Here is an 18,667-nt window from a genome sequence, read left to right as displayed (position 1 = left end):
TTTTTTTCCACTCCCACAGTCTTTTCGTTTTCCCTTCGTTTCATTTTCAATTGATCGGTTTCTCAATAGATAAATAGGGAGCCGCACACACACCAGAGGGAAACGAATCGAAGTCGATGGAGGAGATATGATCGAGGCTGGCAGGAACGACGACAAGACAATTCAACGGAAATGGAATTAAACGCAGACAGACCGATCGATTGAGGTGGCAGCGGAGGCAAGGTGCGGTGGGCTTCACGAAGCAACTGGATGAGTTTGCTCGGGAGATCGGCGAGGTGGTCAGTGTAGAAGGGAGTGACATGGGAGAGGAACAGGGCTCTATCAGCGAGGTCTTTGGCGACGGTGGGGTTGGTGCCGATGCCGGAGATGGATCGGTTCTATCAACATGGGGATGGAGAAGAATTTTGCAATGTGCTGTTTTTGGTTTCCCTTTCACGCTTCAGGTATAAATACCCACTCTGTGTTTGGTACTTTTTCAAGAATGGCTATATAATATGGGTAATTTGCTGTTTTGGGTTTCCCTTTCACGCTTCAGGTATAAATACCCTCTCTGTGTTTGGTACTTTTTCATCAATGTTCTAACTGCACCAGTTTTGTTTTGCTGATCTGCACCTTTCTTTATGCAAAATTCATGGCTAAATTAGCTTAAACTAAGCAACTTCAATGGCATCTTACACTACATGTAATTAGGACAGGATTTATTAGCAAATTGCAAATGAAGTATACATAATTTTCTCAAGCAAATTGCAAATGCTTTGCTTGATGCTGTTCAGAATATGAAAGTTGGGGATGGTTTTAGTGACGGTGTTGTTCAGGGCCCTCTGATCAATGAAGCTGCTGTCAAAAAGGTTGAGTCCTTAATTCATGATGCTACATCAAAGGGGGCAAAAGTAATTATTGGCGGTAAACGACATAGTCTTGGACTCACTTTTTATGAACCAACATCGTTAGTGATGTCCACAATGATATGTGCATATCTAGAGAGGAAGCATTTGGACCTGTTGCGCCCCTTTTGAGGTTCAAAACTGAAGAGGATCCTATCAGAATTGCCAACGACACTAACGCAGGTTTGGGTTCATATGTATTTGCATCACAGTATGTATATGTTGGGTATTTACCATGAATGGATTGGGTTTATTTGTATACTAAACTGAAACTTCATTGGAGTTTTTGGTTTTTCGGTGGGTACAAGTATTCAGACTTAATGATTTTTTTTAAGGAAACAAACCCATTGGATTATGCATTGAAGAAATTAACATGGGAAAACCATCTGCAGCAGCCAGCAAGATGATATAGCCAAGGCATATCATGAATGTGTAAGAACCATGACATTTTTGTTTCCTTTATTTTTGTCATAACTCATAACCATTTTTTGGTTTTACTTGGAAAAGTATATTTCTTTGCTATTGAAATAAGTCAAATAACATTAAAGTATGCTGGACTGATTTGCTAACTTCATCTTCTTTTCCAAATGCATTATTAATAGATTATGCTTGGATCGGTGATATAGAACCTTGAAAACTTAGTCAGCTATAGAACTTAGTAGATTATGCAGTAAGAAGAGGCAGAATTTGGAAACTATGAAGCCTTTGAAGCAGTCTGTGTGCTCTCTCCATCCTAGGGAATAACCTTTCAAAAAGGAGGTATTAGATTCATCAATTTTTTTTATTTTGATTCCCATTTTCTATTGTTGTGGTGGATGTATGTACTTTAGTATGAGATTTTGCTTGGTGAGGCTTTTAAGTTCTTTTACTATAATTTTGTGCAGAAGCCTCTCAATAAAAGTGAAGCAGTTGATGCTTCTAATTTGCATTGAAGAAATTAACATGGGAAAAAGTACTAGAGGGGAAGCTTTTTTTCAGGCATGTTTATATAACTGCAAGCGTTCTCATTCTTCAGTTGTAGCACTTGCTGCACTCAGGTCCACAGAAAGATCAAGAACCTGGAAAAAAGAACAAATAAGATATTATGATCAAGTAAAACAAATTCAGACTTCCACTGCTCCATCACATTTTTTTCTTTTCCCCTTTGATATAATCTTCTATTGATGCAACATTATATTTTAGGCAAGATGCTTTTGTGCTTCCAAATTATTGTATAGTTTGTAATACACGTATATGTATATAATTACAATTATAACTGTTGATTTTCTGATTAATGATTATAACTGTAGATTTCCTCACTTTTCCCTCTAAAGTAGAGAAGTCAAATATCTTTCACATGGTAAATCATCCATATAAGATTCTCTGGAGAAAAAATTGAAATGCTTGCTTACTAAAATAGTTCTTTCTTTTTTTTTTCTTTTTTTTTTTGATAGGCAAATGTTAGTTGTTAGAAATGTTAGTAAATTAATCCCTCATCCGGGTTCGAACCCGGACCCTTCACCCTTTACCCCACCCAACCCTTATAATAGTTCTTTCTGACTTCTCAATGTTCTCAAAACTGTGTAGTTATTACTGTACTTTCAATGAAATATCTTAAAAATCACCAAGGAATGAAATTAACTATTTTAAATCTAATTTTCTTGGTTTCTATATTAATATCCAGATTTCATATCTCATAAGCGCAGACAATTTTAATTTATGGCTTTAATATGGTATGATTGATATACCTTAATCAATCACAATCCATAAAACATAAAAAGGATGGACGAAAGATTAGGTGAAATTATGAGTAGAACAAACATAAGGGACAAATCCAAATGTATAAATTCTAAAAAATGGCATAATTTATTTGGCCTATAGTACATAGGTTTAGTTTCTTTGTTCCAATGTGTATGTACTCAATTATGTAGCATAATAATAATTTTGCTCACATACCATTTGCAATCTTTTAGGGGTTCAATAATTGTAAGTTTTCCTCTTACAATGATTGCATAAGGAACTCATTTGCCAACAGAGTCTACTAAATCTTCCTTTTTTTTCATTATGCTTTCTTGGCATCTCCTAACTTATAAATAGGCTTCTGCAGCCTTTTTTTTTCATTATGCTTTCTTGGCATCTCCTAACTTATAAATAGGCTTCTGCAGCCTTTTTTTTTCATTATGCTTTCTTGGCATCTCCTAACTTATAAATAGGCTTCTGCATTTACAGATGCTCGCATAAGACGTGGTGGCTCCAAAACAACTCATATTAAGATTAACTTCTTTAATATATATTGTTGGATGGTTACTTTTTGTGCCTTATATCTGGTGCTAAACGTATATATACTTTCACTTTTTATTTAACTTTTTAACCTATTGGTATGATCTTCTTTGTTTTACACGTTTACTGTTTCCGGTTCCTCTTTGACCACAAAAGAAATATTACAAAAAATTGTAACTGATATAAATTATTGTGCAAATGATTTCATTAAATTAGAACATAGAGAAGTTAGCAAAGTCAGGGAATCCCAATGGGATTTTAGTGAAGCTTACAATTGAACGATAAATGTGCATAAATTACTAAATTAATTTTTTAAAGATATATTATTAGGAGAGTTACAAAGTGATGGAATCCCAAGGGAATTTTAGTGAAGGTTGCAATTGAATATTAAACACCATTAAGCCTATTAAAAATGAAACTGATGTCAATTAACCACCCAGTACACACCTAAGAAAAAACTAAAAGGAAAATAAGAATGATCCAGCTTCCTAGGCAAAATAGGTTGTAAAAAAATTCTAATTTCAATAAACCACTTACCTCATTTTCAAGTCCAATACATTATGTGATAAATTAGTATTTATTAGTCTATTTAAAATTTAAATTATTCTTGCCTTTTGGTTCCTTTCTTTGAAGTTAGAATCCACACTCTTGAGCTCTATATATAGATACAATAGTATGTGCATAAACATCAAAGCAAGAGCTAATATTTTGTCATGACTAAATAGCCAAATCAGTTGTGGGCATGTAACCAAGCTCCCCCTGTGCTATGCTAATATTGGCATGAGTAAACCTCACATCTCCATTTCTAGGCATTGGCATCACCTTCCTCTTGGCCTTCACCTTCAGAAGCTTCTCCAATATGCTCACAAGCTCACTCACCGGCATCGGTGAAGTGTAACCCATATTGAAAATCCTATATTGCGTAGGCACCTTCTTCTTGCCGCCGGTACCGGTACTCTTCTTCGCCGTGTCCAGAGCCCCCAAAAATAATTGTCATATATTATTAAATATATATTTATTATAATTTTACCTAAATTAAGTAAAATCTAGAACCCTAACTCTTCACTCTTCACTTTTCACTTTCTCACACTTCACAATCGTTCTTTTCTTATGCTATTTGATACTACAATAGATTTACCAATTTTTTTCTGATTGTTTTGAATTTTTAGTATTTCATATTTATTATTATTTTTATATAGCGATCCAATCAAGGACAATCATTAAAATAGGTGGGGTTATATTTGCCAAAACAAGTGTTTTCACATGGCCAATTATATGTAGCATTCTCTAGAGTCACGCACTGTAAAGGATTAAAAATTCTCATCAAGAAGTCGTTTGCAATGTCACATAAAGAAGATGTTTTTACAGGAAATGTGCAACGATACACTCTCAGTTTATTCTCAATCTAATTATTCCAATTGCAAAAAAAAACATTTTCAGTGGCTACTTTTAGCACATACATGTAACTTCAACTCTCTCTAATAAATTATTCAATAGATATACAAAAAACCATAAATCGAGCATTTAGGAAAACAAGTACAATATATAAAAATAAAATAACAACTAAAAAAACTTTTAGTGCAAAAAAAAACAGACAAATTTATTATTTCATATATCTTCAATAAATTTAGTTCTTTTAATCCATAAAATATTTTTTAAAAAAACACACAGATTTAAAAATAATACACAAAAAACAAAAATGAATATCCCCGTGCATCGCACGGGTCAAAGTACTAGTAAAAAAATATATATAAAGTCATACACCAATTTGGATTATCTTCCTCCAAATATCTCTTGACATCTCTCCTTCCGAGTTCGAGCCATTAATTTTAATCCTAATTAACAGTCAAAAAAAACAAAAGGGACTTCGTACCACGATCTCGGACTACCAGTAATGATAATATACACACGTCATTTTTTAAACACTCAATTTCCACCTCTTTTTATTTCTATCTCTCTCCTTTTATTATCTATCACATCTCATACTTTCTCTCTCTTACTTTTTCTTTTCTTTCTATCTCTCTCCTCCTTCCACCTCTCTCCACCTCAAAGAGAGGTGTGAAGATAACATTATTCCAACGCACTACATGTAGAATTTGGACCATAATAATTTTTTCAGCCAGCTGTTTGATATTAGATCAACCCCTTTGTGGGACTATATATAGCACCACTGGTGCTTTCTATCTATATATATAAATTTAGCATTCCAAAAATAAAAAGATCAACCTATTCGTGAGAACTGAGAAATGAAGAAAGATTTAGATGAAGAGATCCAAATTCGTCCTCATTCAGTGTGTGTAAGTTGATTTATTCACACAGATGAAGACAGAAAGTATAGAAAAATTTGTTTTTTCAACTCAGCTTAAGTCAGTCTCCTTGTACCTATCTTATGAATCCGCACATTTATGTCATAAATATTTTTTATAACAAGGATTAACATGCAATATATAATAACACCTTATACTATATCTTAATTACCTGAAATCTGATATCCTTGACCCCCTCAACACTTGCCAACATATATATCCGTCCATTCTCCTAAGCTTCCTCCTGTTTCCAAGTGGCAGTTGCACCTGATCCAGAGGCGCATGCCGGTGCCGATTAGTTATTTCCGCATAACGTGTCTCATTATTTTACTAGTTTGATAATTTATTAATGCCACTGTCCGTCCAAAAAAATTTTGTCATATGTAAACATGGCTTTAAATTCACTTTCCTAGCAAGAATAAGTTAGTTGGGAAAGGTTTGTTCTGCTAAGAAAGGAAGACCCTGTGTTTTACTTTATTTGTTAGTGCACATTTATTGTTGTTCTCTTCATTGGAGTGATGGGGAATTGCCAAGCTGTGGATGCTTCAGCTCTAGAGATCCAGCTTCCAGATGGGAAGACAGAGAGATTGTATTCACAAGTGACAGTCAGTGAGGTCATGAGGATCAATCCAGGCCACTATGTCGCTTTGATCATGACATTATCATTGTCATTGCCTGTGCCTCGAGGACACAATCAGGAGCAGGTTCTTAAGCTGCTCCGGCCTGATGAGACCCTCACTCTTGGCCATACTTACAGGCTCATCACAACTCAAGGTGGTTGTTTGCTAGCTGTGATTTGCAAGGTTTTAACTTGCTGCTGCGGTCGTGCCCGAATTACACGCATAAATGCAGCCACAATTGCAGTCGCGACGTTGTTGCAGGACTCAGAAACCCTTTACAATGTGACTGCAATTGCGGTTGCGAATTGCAATTTGAAACCCTGGTGTCTTTAAGGGTTGGTCATCACTTTAGCTTTTGTGTTCTGACAAGGTTTTGTGTGTCTGGTTTTTAGAGGTTGTGAAGGTGTTGAAAGCGAGAAAACGGGCAAGGACGAGGAAGCCACAAGCAAAGGCAGTATTGGAGAGCATGCAAATAACGCACCTGGAGGAAGAGGCAAGTTCAGCTTGTTTGGCTGGAGATATATCTCAGGTGTCGCTCAACTACTTATCATCAATGATTTTCCTTTCCGAATAAAATTACATGAATAATCTTGAGATTTTGATCTGCAAGTTCACTGCTCTCTTATGTGTTATTCTCTTTGATATATCTTAAACTTAATTGCTATTAGTATCACATAGAACATTGGTAGGAAGTTAAATTAGATTTAACAACTCTAAGGGGAGAATTCAATTTTAATGGAATTTGCCTGTGCTGATCAAAGAGAGAGATAAAAAAGAGAAATTCTCATCTGTTGATTATGAAGTAATTTTGATTTTAGACACTCAAACAATTACCCTTATTTATCTATATATTTCTCTCTTATTACATCACATTAATATCAATATTATGACTTCTCTCTTTTCTCTTCTTTCTCACTTTGGATGTAATAAAAACTGAGTGTTTACCCAACATTGTTTTAAGGGATAAGCATATCTTCATTTTTTCTCTTCTTTCTCACTTTGGATGTAATAAAAACTGAGTGTTTACCCAACATTGTTTTAAGGGATAAGCATATCTTCATTTATTCACTTAAAAGGAGACTAATTCTTTAATATATTTGTATGCAAATCTGGCCCTGCTAAGAACACTCAAAGAGAGAAACCTATTGCATATTTGGAAACTCATTCAAAACCTAGGTGAAAATAAAATTACAGTGGACAAAAGTAAAAGCTAAGTCAAGTTACTTTTATCTACCATGATTTTATTTTGATTTTCATTTATAGGACGAGTTTTCAAACATGCAGAAAACTGTTGAAGTTGCTACAAATTTCTAGAATTCTCTTTGCAATGTATACAAGAAAACTCTAGAGCATTGTAATATTATCCTTCATGAGCAATCTAGAATGAACTAAAGTAATTAATTATTATTCACCGCCATTGTAAGGACGGTGACATACGCCTATAAATAGGCATGTAGTATGTCAATTGAGAATTAAGCCAGAAAGCTTCAAGATCATTAAGTGCTTACTCTGTTTTTCCCTTTCACTCCCAAGCTACACGGCTCCTTCCTATTTCAACTTTTGCTCTAATATAACAACCTTTTTCCAAAACCATCCTATTAACTATATTCAAATACTAATAGTGGTACCAGAGCTACGTTCGATCATACATTGGGCGTAGTTATATTACCTCCCTACTATTTCAAAACTATCCCACCTACTATTAAAAATTTCTCTTGCACTTATAACCCACTTCCATAATTTTTCTAAGCTATGGCTAACGCCTCCCAACCTTCATCTATCACTGTCCCTATTTTCAATGGGGAAAACTATGATTATTGGAGTGCAAAAATGAAGACATATTTTTGCTTCCAAGATTGTTGGGATGTCGTGGAAGAAGGATATACTACTCCTGCAGATACTTCAGCTCTCACTGCAGCACAAAAGAAAGAGCTGAAGGAGAATAAGCTCAAAGATTCAAAGGCGCTATTCACTTTGCAACAGGCAGTGACCGACGCAATTTTTCCAAGAATATTGGGTTCTAAAAGTGCAAAAGAGGCTTGGGATACGTTAAAGGAGGAGTTCCAAGGTAGCGACAAGGTACGTGCTATCAAACTACAGACTCTAAGACGAGATTTTGAATTGTTAAAGATGAAGGAGTCTGAAAATGTTAAAGATTACTACTCTAGAATTAAAGAAATAGTAAATCAAATGAGAGCTTTTGGGGAAGATATTCTTGAAAAGAAAATTGTCGAGAAAATTCTAATTACTGTTCCCCGAAAATATGACTCAATCGTGACAACGATTGAACAAACCAAAGATCTGTCTACTCTATCAGTGACAGAATTAATGGGCTCTCTTGAAGTGTAACACCCCGATTTCGGTGGCGTCACTTTAGTAACCAAAAATAAACTTAATGCGGAAAAACGTGAATATTTTTTTTTTTTTGATAATAACTAAGACAAGACTGAATTGAATAAAACCCGAATGCGAAAAGCAATAGAACTAATATACAATATATAAACAGCCCCCGCTGTAAGAAGCAACCTCGTCACGAGTAAACCTCCAGTGACGGAAGGAGAAAGATGTAACGCCCGTAGGCAATATGTACAAACCGAATGAAAGGGTGAAGTGTCCGCAACACCATCCCTCAAAACTGAGAATAAGTTGACCCAATGGTCTGAAAATAAGACCCCCTAAGTCCAACCAACTCTCTGTGATTCCCGTAAAGAAATCCCACAAAAAGCTATAGGTGGGAAACTACCCTGTTCCCAAAGAAAACAAATGATGTTCAGAGCTAAGACTCTACTCCTACACTAATCCCATCCCGAGGAGCTCACACTAACACTCAGTCCTACGTGCTAACATGATCGTCGTCTGAACCAGAATCCAGAACGACCTAGTCTATGTACACCATCCGTCCTCCTCTAGCTACCGCGATGAGCTCCTGTTCCAGCATCTCCACTCTAGTTTCCCCCGAAGGGTGAACCATCATGAACCAGCCCGCCAAAGACATCTGACAAAGGGCGTTTGTCCGCCAAAGCACACACAGAAGACGCGAGGGTCAACTCCAAAGAATTATGTAAATAATACCACCAATAGATACAGATAAGGAAATAGCCACTTAGGCTTATAGCTAGGGATAACATCCTAGGGTTGCATATTTCTCAATGAACATAAACGACAGTAAATCACAGTTAACATGCCTCAAATAGAATTAACAAGTACCAAACACACTCATCAACTATGTCAGTATGCATGTTGCATGAAATGATATGCAGGTTAACCCAGTCAACCAATATGCAATCCGGAACGGATGGACATCAAATGGATCAGCCCTAACACCAGCCACGGTGGGACCATTTCGGCCCGCGTGCCTCTTACACCACACAAAGGTAGTCAGATCAGCAGTAAACCCGTAGGTCTGCCATTTCGGTCTGCTACTAAGAGTCACCTAGCAGCGCTCTTACGCCGAAATCCTGGTCTTATAACCAATTTTGGAATCCGCCGTGGTCCGGTATCTCGCCGTGTTTAAACCACTTAATGAGTGCATGCAATGCAGTGATTAGCCAAACAACGTCTCCGACCTCACTCGACACGTCTCCACGTGTTCTAGCTAAATTAATGTCTCTAAAAGCTTACCCTAAGGTAAAGTCGATTCTGCGACAAAATACAATAATCATAAAATGAGTGCAACCACTCACGATGACTCTTCGGGTCATCAATGCTCTCACGAAGTCTCACGCTTCAGTGAAGTTTCATGCTCTCACAAGGTCTCACGCCTCAGTGGAGTTCCATGCTTTCCACAAGGTCTCACGCCTCAGTGAAGCTTCATGCTGTTCACGAGGTCTCACGCCTCAGTGAAGATCCATGCTTTCCACAAGGTCTCACGCCTCAGTGGAGTATCACGCATTCACAAGGTCTCACGCCTCAGTGAAGCTTCTCGGCTCATCCTTTGGATGGCTAACAAACTGCTCAACGAGCGAAGGAGTACCAACATACTCAGAACTTACCAAACTCCTCAACACTTGGATCCGACGACACTTCTCCTTTTCCAAAAACTAAGGTTTGCATCCGAAGCTTCCTTTCGAGTTTATTATCTTTATTTAAAGATTTAGAGGTTGTTTAATGTCTTATGAGTTTTCTTTTCAAAATAATATCCTTTTTAGTCTTATCGAAATTCCTATAAGTTCTCGGGATCTCCTAATCCCCAAATGACTCCAGAGAATGTCTCGATCCATACACATCATAACAAGGCCCGAATCTCATTCGTCCTATCAAACTTTCTCAAAACTCTCAAATAAAAATCGGCATGACCTGCCCGCTATTCTCACGATTCAGAATTTCAGATTATAGTGCAAAAGCAGAATTAACTTATCATAATCAATCAACATGTCATAGGTCAATATCTTAAGCAATAACCACATAGCACTTAGCATATAAGGCATGCACCACACATCCTAAATTACCCAATTAGCACTTAGCATGTAAGACAATCTCAAAAACATTCAGTAGATGAATCATCTACATTGTCAGCCGAAGCCTCAGAAAACATTTTCCAATCACACACAATTCCAGTGCATAAACAGTAAACAATGTCGAAACATCGACCCTAAGCATTAACTAGAGATTCAGTGAGAAGCCCTCACCTGAAGGTTCTCCAGAATGATCAACTAGTGCTTCCTCGCTCTCAAAGTGTTGGTCCTCGGGGAAATCCTCAAAAGCACCTTTACAATAAAATCACAGAATACTATTAGAATCTATCGGAAACTAAGCTATCGATACTTACTAAGGTTACTCGAAGTAATCTATACTCTAAGGTACGATAATCTAGCGCGAAAGACAAGTTTTCGGAAAAGGAAATTTTCCTCCTCCTCCCCTATAGGGCTCGGCCACTTTTGGTAATTGTGGGGCTCGATTTTTCTTCGATCAAACTTGGTTCCTATGCTATCATTAGCCGTAACTAAGGGTATTCTGAACTCGGAAAAATTATCGGATCAAAAACTGTCGCAGGGGTATTTTGGTCATGATTTTTAACTTAGGATTTTCAAAACTGAAATCCCAAAAATAAAATTTTGCAGGGACGTCACCAACGACGTTTATGACAACTAATCCTACTAGCACTAAGCTAAGGCGATAGTTTTCAGCCTAAAGGTTGAAGCTTTACACCAAAAACTCCAAAAATGGGTATTTTAGGCTAAAATTGATTCCGGCGGAATTCCGGCGACATAACGGAAAATCTAACCCGGCAGAAGTGATCTTGGGCGCATAAGGAAGAGGTTTAGAATCAGAAATGAAAGATTCAGGATAGTTTTGCAAAAACCCATAAACTATCCGCTCAGAAAACTCTACAGAAAAGCTATGGAAAAAGCGATCAGAGGTAAGGATTAGCGACTATACCTCGAAACCTTGAAGTAGCAACTGATTGATCGACGATCAAGCAAACGATGAAGAAAATCTTCTCTTCTCCCTCCCTTGTAGAACTCGCGGCCTTGATGAAGAAAATGGAGGAAAATTTGAGTTTTTCTTCCTTTCTTTGCTATATATAAAGGTTGGAAATTCGCGGGAAAATGAAAGTTTCGCGAATCTGATTTTTCCGGCGTCATTATCCGTGAATTCTAAGATAGGTTTTGGCGAAAGAATTCCAAAACTAAAATGAGGTCTCCTTATATTTTTGGCAACTAAAGCATAGTCGGTGTAAAACTATTTTACCCGATAAGTTGCTTTTTGCATCGAATGTCGGAATGGAAAACTTCCTTCGGAAGAAAGATTGAAATCATCAAGAGAAATGGGTGTACGCGTGTGGAATATTCATTTGAAGCTCTGAATAGAAAAAGTCTTCATTGTTGAGAAATTCTAGGGTTTTGAAATACCAGGGATTCGGTTTCGGCAAACTTCCGATGATTGGAATCGAACGTTCGTAGATCCTAGAGTTTCGCCTCGAAACGATTGTGATATATGGAAAAAGAGAAGTTCTAACATTTCTCTGAAGATTTTTGGAATTAACTTCCGTCGTGCCTAAAAGTGAAAATTAGCTATATACTAGGGTTTCTGACCTAGGTTTAAGCGTAAAACGATCGTGCTATAACTTTTATCGACTTCGATAAAATCCTTTGACTTTTCCTGAACTTTCTCCTTCATAAATCTATTTCATTTGACAAACTCTTGTTCAGGTTTCCTTTCACAATACATCAACCCTAATCGTGAATAAGATTTTATTCACTAAGCATAAGCTTAAAAACTTGGGTCTTACATGAAGCATATGAGCAATGATTGTGTAGGCATGATGAAGATCCACTTGAAAATGCCTTCCAATCAAAGCTCAAATTTCGACAACAGAATAAAGGATATGGAGGGAAGAGAAATTATGGAGAAACTTCTAGAAGAAGAGAAAGTTCTAGAAATTTCTCCAAAAACAGTCAAGATAAAAATCATCCATGCAACATATGCAAAAGGCTAGGTCACGCCGAGGCAGATTGTCGGTACCGTGATAAGCCACAATGTAATTACTGCAAGAAGTTTGGGCACGTGGAGAAATATTGTTACAGTAAAAATAGACATCAAGCTAACCTTGCGGAAGAGCAAGAGCAAGATCAGTATCTTCTATATGCCACTCAAGACTCAACTGAAGAAAAAGGAGGAAGTTGGTACTTGGACAGCGGTTGCAACAGTCATATGGCCAAGGATGAGAGTATCTTCAAAAACATTGATGACTCTGTCAAAGTGAAAGTCCGTCTAGGAAATGGTGCTGTGGTGGAGTCAAAAGGTAAAGGCACTGTCATGGTGGAGACAAAGAAAGGTACGAGACTCATCAGTGATGTCTTATTAGTTCCCAACCTAAAAGAGAATCTCTTAAGCATTGGCCAAATGATAGAAAGAGGCTACGCTCTTCACTTTGAAGGAGATGTATGCCGAATCTATGACAAACATGACAAAAGGGTTGAGATAGCCCAAGTTAAGATGCAGAAGAGCAACAGAAGCTTCCCTCTAAATTTCAAATATGTAGCTAATATTGCCATGAAAGCGCAAGTTGATGATTCATGGCTTTGGCATCGAAGATTTGGCCACTTCAACACACATGCCTTGAAGCTACTATATCAGAAGAATATGATTAGAGACCTTCCATGCTTAAAGGAGAGCAATGAAGCTTGCGAAGGGTGTCTCCTCGGAAAGCAACGCAGAGTGTCGTTCTCAACAGGCAAAGCATGGAGAGCTAAAGACGTGCTGGAGTTGATCCATACGGACGTGTGTGGACCGATGAGGACACCATCACATGATAACAACAGGTATTTCATTCTCTTCATCGATGACTTCTCTAGAATGACATGGGTCTATTTCCTAAAAGCAAAATCAGAAGTTTTTAGAGTATTCAAAAAGTTCAAGGCCCTTGTCGAGAAACAAAGTGGAAAACATATAAAATTACTTAGAAGTGATCGTGGCAAAGAGTACACATCCCGCGAGTTTGACAAATTCTGCGAGGATGAAGGCATAGAGCGACAACTTACAGTCGCATACACTCCACAACAAAATGGAGTGTCCGAAAGAAAGAATCGCACAGTTATGGAGATGGCCAGATCGATGCTCAAGGAGAAGGGAATGCCTAACACCTTTTGGGCAGAAGCAGTCTACACGGCTGTCTATATACTCAACAGATGTCCAACAAATGCAGTACAAAATAAAACTCCAATTGAAGCTTGGAGCGGCAAGAAGCCATCGGCAAAGCACCTAAGGGTCTTCGGATCTATATGCTACATTCATGTGCCAGATGTGAAGAGACACAAACTAGAAGACAAGACTGTACGAGGTATCTTCCTCGGGTATAGCACAAAGTCTAAAGGCTATCGGGTCTACAACCTAAAAACAAAGAAGCTTACCATCAGTCGAGATGTTGAAGTTGACGAGAATGCTGCCTGGAATTGGGATGAAGAAAAAGTGGAGAAGAACATTCCCATACCAACGCAACGACCTCAAGAAGAAGTTGAAGAAGAAGAAGAAAACTCAGGTGAGCCTTCTTCACCTCCGCAACAACAAGAACAACAACAAGATTCATCACCAGAATCTACTCCCAGAAGAGTAAGATCTTTGGTGGATGTATACGAAACCTGCAACTTGGCCATACTTGAGCCTGAAAGCTTTGAAGAAGCATCAAAGCAAGAAGTATGGGTCAAGGCAATGGAAGAAGAAATAAAGATGATAGAGAAAAACAACACATGGGAGCTAGTAGATTGTCCACATGGAAAAGATATCATTGGGGTTAAGTGGGTCTATAAGACAAAGCTCAACCCTGATGGAACTATACAGAAGCACAAGGCGAGGCTAGTAGCGAAGGGTTACTCACAACAACCTGGCATCGACTACAATGAGACATTTGCACTAGTGGCTCGCCTTGATACGATAAGAGCTCTAATAGCTCTTGCGGCACAAAAAGGTTGGAGCATCCATCAACTAGATGTCAAATCAGCCTTCCTCAACGGTGTACTCGAAGAAGAGATCTATGTGGAGCAATCACAAGGGTTCGTGTCTGAAGGCAATGAAAGCAAAGTGCTAAGACTAAGAAAAGCTCTCTATGGCTTGAAGCAAGCTCCTCGAGCATGGTATAGTCGGATTGATCAATACTTCATCGATCGAGGTTTCAGGAGGAGCAAGAGTGAGCCTACACTATACATCAAGACTCAAGGTCAGCATACTCTCTTACTCTCCCTGTATGTAGATGATCTTATCTACACAGGAAACAACACGAAGATGATGATGGAGTTCAAAGAAGACATGATGAAGACCTTCGAGATGACCGACCTTGGCTTGATGAGTTACTTCCTCGGTATAGAGGTAAGTCAAAGAAATGATGGAATATTTATCTCACAAAAGAAATATACAGAAGGCTTACTCAAGAAGTTCATGATGTACGGCTGCAAGCCTGTTAGTACTCCACTCGTGACAAATGAGAAACTACAGAAGGATGATGGAGCACCAGAAGCTGATGCATCGCGCTACAAGAGTCTAATTGGAAGTCTTCTATATTTGACTGCTACACGACCAGACATTATGTATGCTACAAGTCTACTATCAAGATTCATACAGAGCCCAAGTCAGATACACTTTGGAGCAGGCAAAAGAATCCTAAGATACCTGCAAGGAACAAAAGAGTTTGGCATATGTTACAAAACCACAACCAACTCAAGGTTGCTTGGCTACACCGACAGTGATTGGGCAGGTTCGGTAGATGACATGAAAAGCACTTCCGGCTATGCTTTCTCACTTGGATCGGGAATATTTTCTTGGGCATCTAAGAAGCAAGCTTCAGTAGCACAATCAACAGCTGAAGCAGAGTACGTGGCAGCTGCTGAAGCAACAAGTCAAGCTATATGGCTTCGAAGAATACTTGAAGATATGGGAGAAAGTCAAAATGGTCCTACTACAATCTACTGTGACAACAAATCAGCTATTGCTATGGCGAAGAATCCGGTGCATCACAGCAGAACAAAGCACATAGCAATCAAATACCACTTCATCAGAGAAGCTGAGACAACAAAAGAGATTCAACTCAAGTACTGCAGGACTGAAGATCAAATTGCAGATATATTTGAAGAGCTACGAGCTATGCTTGGAGTTGGAGAAATTTGCATCAAGGAGGAGTGTTGAAGTTGCTACAAATTTCTAGAATTCTCTTTGCAATGTATACAAGAAAACTCTAGAGCATTGTAATATTATCCTTCATGAGCAATCTAGAATGAACTAAAGTAATTAATTATTATTCACCGCCATTGTAAGGACGGTGACATACGCCTATAAATAGGCATGTAGTATGTCAATTGAGAATTAAGCCAGAAAGCTTCAAGATCATTAAGTGCTTACTCTGTTTTTCCCTTTCACTCCCAAGCTACACGGCTCCTTCCTATTTCAACTTTTGCTCTAATATAACAACCTTTTTCCAAAACCATCCTATTAACTATATTCAAATACTAATAAAAACTATTGGAAGGATGTCATAATTACTTAGATACAAATTTTGTCTTTGCTGTGTTTGTGTCACTATGTCCAATGAGTAACTGAATCATGATTCCAGGGAATGAGAGGTGACAGACAAAAACTACCAGTAAATTCTGCTGCACTGAGGCCAAAATCGTGGCGTCCCTCTTTGCAGAGCATTTCCGAGTCTGGGAGTTCAGTGGTGCTAGCTTGTGACTAATCAACATTAATGATTGCCTCTTTCATCTTAGCAGCTCTTCCTGGTTGATTCTCCGATACATGTGCAAGGAATTTCAATAGAATCTTGAACTACACCATACACTAAATAACCATGTTTGTTGTTCAGTGCAGACATGTTCGTTGTATAGCATCAAAATATACTACAACACAGTTCTTTTTTATCGTTATGGTTGAAGCATCCACATGTAACTACAAATGCGAAATCTTTACACTCTAAGAGCAAGTTATTCTGGTTTTGAGTTCCTTACTTCCCAATCATGGTCAACATAATTTTGTGCCCATAATAGTGACGCTCTTGCAGCCAGTGGTGCTCCTGGTAATTTCTTCTTCTTTAGAGCAACCAACATATCTGTGAATGGCTCCACCAACAATGTACCAGGACCTCCATACTCCTTTTGTAAGAACTCATTAAAAATCTGTTTTACAACAATGTCTGGTTAATTCAATATTCAACTCACAAGTTATAACTCATTTGTTAAAAACTGAAATTCAATATTCAACTCTTAGTTTCATATCTCAAGCATCAAACTGCAGTCCACAGGCAGCATGTTAAAAACATCCCAGCTCTGGCCCAAACATGTCAGAAAATTACAAATAGTTTGATAGAGTGCCTAAAACACTATGCTGAATTTGCAGCGTAGGTTTTGGTTTAACAAGGGATATACTAGCAGGAAGTGTTTCAGTTTAATGAATTTTCTTTTAGATTGCATATGAAAAGAAAAAAACTCATTGGAGAAGGAAGTATATATTGATTATATTCTATATATAGCCAGCTGAAGTTAGTAGAAGTTTAATTTTCTACAATTGAAGAGTTATGAACCACGATAGTATGAAAATGGCTAGGAGATTAATCATCAATTACTGGAGATAAATCATGTATACAACAGAATAATTTTTTTGACTGTGCTGGAATAACAACAAAATGAAGACATAATAAAACCAATTGTTTCTCTTGAAGTATGTATCCTACCAAGTAATAACTGTCTATCTATGTAGCCAATATAAAGAGTAGCACAATCTAAAGAGTCAATCATTAACTATATAAAGTTTAATCATATAACCGATAACTTCAGTTAGAAAGCCCAAAAAGAATATGATAAAGTTTGATAAATGTCCTAAAATCTTATCAAATATCAGTTCAAGCATTTCTTCGAGCTATTAGAAGGCAACCTCAAAAGTTTTTGTCGTAGAGCATCGTTCATTATTCATGAAAAGGGAAATGATATTGACTCACCTGAGCGCATACGTCTATAACCGCATGAAGGTGATCCCCGAACTCGTCCTCGTCTTGCGAAAGCTTCTGGAATAGCTCAATTCTGAACTTCTGGGTCTCCTGCAACAACGCCACATAACAGAATCAGTTAAAGACAGGTATGAGTTCTCGATTTCAGGTCCAGTTGTAAATTGATGCATGTTCATATCGTACAGACTCTGCAAATTCTGGACTTGGGTCAGGGTAAACGTGCTTCTTATGGGTGGTGAGTGAATCTCGGAGAGCGAAACTGGGTCGAAGTTTCACGAAGAGAGACGAAGAAGAGAGTCGAAAACAGTGGTGGGGCAGAATAAGAGTATTCGAGGGAAATGTTTTTGCAGGAGGAGAAAGAGTAACCGTTGAGATACACCCGGATAGGAGAGACGGAGTGAAAAGCAGCATTGGATATTTTTCCCCGGAATTCAGGATTTGATTTGGTGTAGGATCAAGACTTTGTGGTGTTGACGTTTGTTCCGTGGCGGATTGATGGGAGAGGTGAAATTAAAATGAGGAGGGGTACAATATAACTACAAATATACTCTTGATTATTGGTTATGGTTAGCATAATGTTTGTTTGGTTGAGTTCAATTCGATTCGGATCATTATCATTGGTCAGGGTCTGGACTATAGGTCGCTTATAGAAATTGCATCAACGAAGCACTCATATTAGTAGTCGTAATCAAATATACAATCTTCTAAGTAGAAGTAATTTGTCTTTATCAAAGAAACTAACTTGTGTAGGTACAAACCCACGTTTTGATTACACTCTCTAACTCTCCATGTGATTACAGTTTGAAAAAAATGAGTTTATTTGTCTTGCTAGCATTTCTCAAATAAAATAGGATGGAATGGAAGAGAGTAGACTCAGCAGACCCAAAAGATCTCATAGTCGAGTAGGAACCATGAGGGTGAACATGATGACATAGTAAAAGAACAACCAATCCTGTTGTTGGCCCAAAATATTTGGCCCAAAACGCATGAAATTTAGCCCAAAGCGCATGAGACAGTCGAGTATGGATCAAGAGAATTACGAAGAAACGCCAAGTTAGGGAAGTAGTCGGATTCGACAAAGGGATACTGGTAACCGTTGCTACAAACACAGGCACATTTAACACGTGCAGCATTGACTGAGTCAGTTTCTCACCACGATGATCGAGTAAA

At 37.9% G+C, this 18,667-nt stretch overlaps 2 protein-coding genes and 1 pseudogene across 2 annotated transcripts; 2 read left to right on the top strand and 1 right to left on the bottom strand.

Annotated features, from left to right (window-relative positions):
* LOC130712778 (uncharacterized) lies at positions 1–2,151 on the top strand (annotated as a pseudogene).
* Positions 2,152–7,477: 5,326 nt separating this feature from the next.
* On the top strand, positions 7,478–10,818 carry LOC130713996 (uncharacterized). The gene is made up of 2 exons (XM_057563849.1): positions 7,478–8,148; positions 9,330–10,818. Exons 1-2 carry the CDS (start codon positions 7,822–7,824, stop codon positions 9,468–9,470), a joined length of 468 nt encoding a protein of 155 aa, XP_057419832.1. The 5' UTR covers positions 7,478–7,821; the 3' UTR covers positions 9,471–10,818.
* A 4,690-nt stretch (positions 10,819–15,508) lies between these two features.
* Positions 15,509–18,030, bottom strand: LOC130713995 (protein PLASTID REDOX INSENSITIVE 2, chloroplastic-like). Its single transcript, XM_057563848.1, has 3 exons — positions 17,681–18,030; positions 17,489–17,587; positions 15,509–16,670 (listed from the first exon to the last, which is right to left on the bottom strand). Exons 1-3 carry the CDS (start codon positions 17,906–17,908, stop codon positions 16,479–16,481), a joined length of 519 nt encoding a protein of 172 aa, XP_057419831.1. The 5' UTR covers positions 17,909–18,030; the 3' UTR covers positions 15,509–16,478.
* Between the last annotated feature and the right edge of the window lie 637 nt (positions 18,031–18,667).

Source organism: Lotus japonicus, chromosome 4 (assembly GCF_012489685.1).
Source record: "Lotus japonicus ecotype B-129 chromosome 4, LjGifu_v1.2".
Lineage (NCBI taxonomy): Eukaryota > Viridiplantae > Streptophyta > Magnoliopsida > Fabales > Fabaceae > Lotus > Lotus japonicus.
Note: the sequence above shows the minus strand (reverse complement) of the source record. Positions and strands in the feature narration are given on the sequence as shown.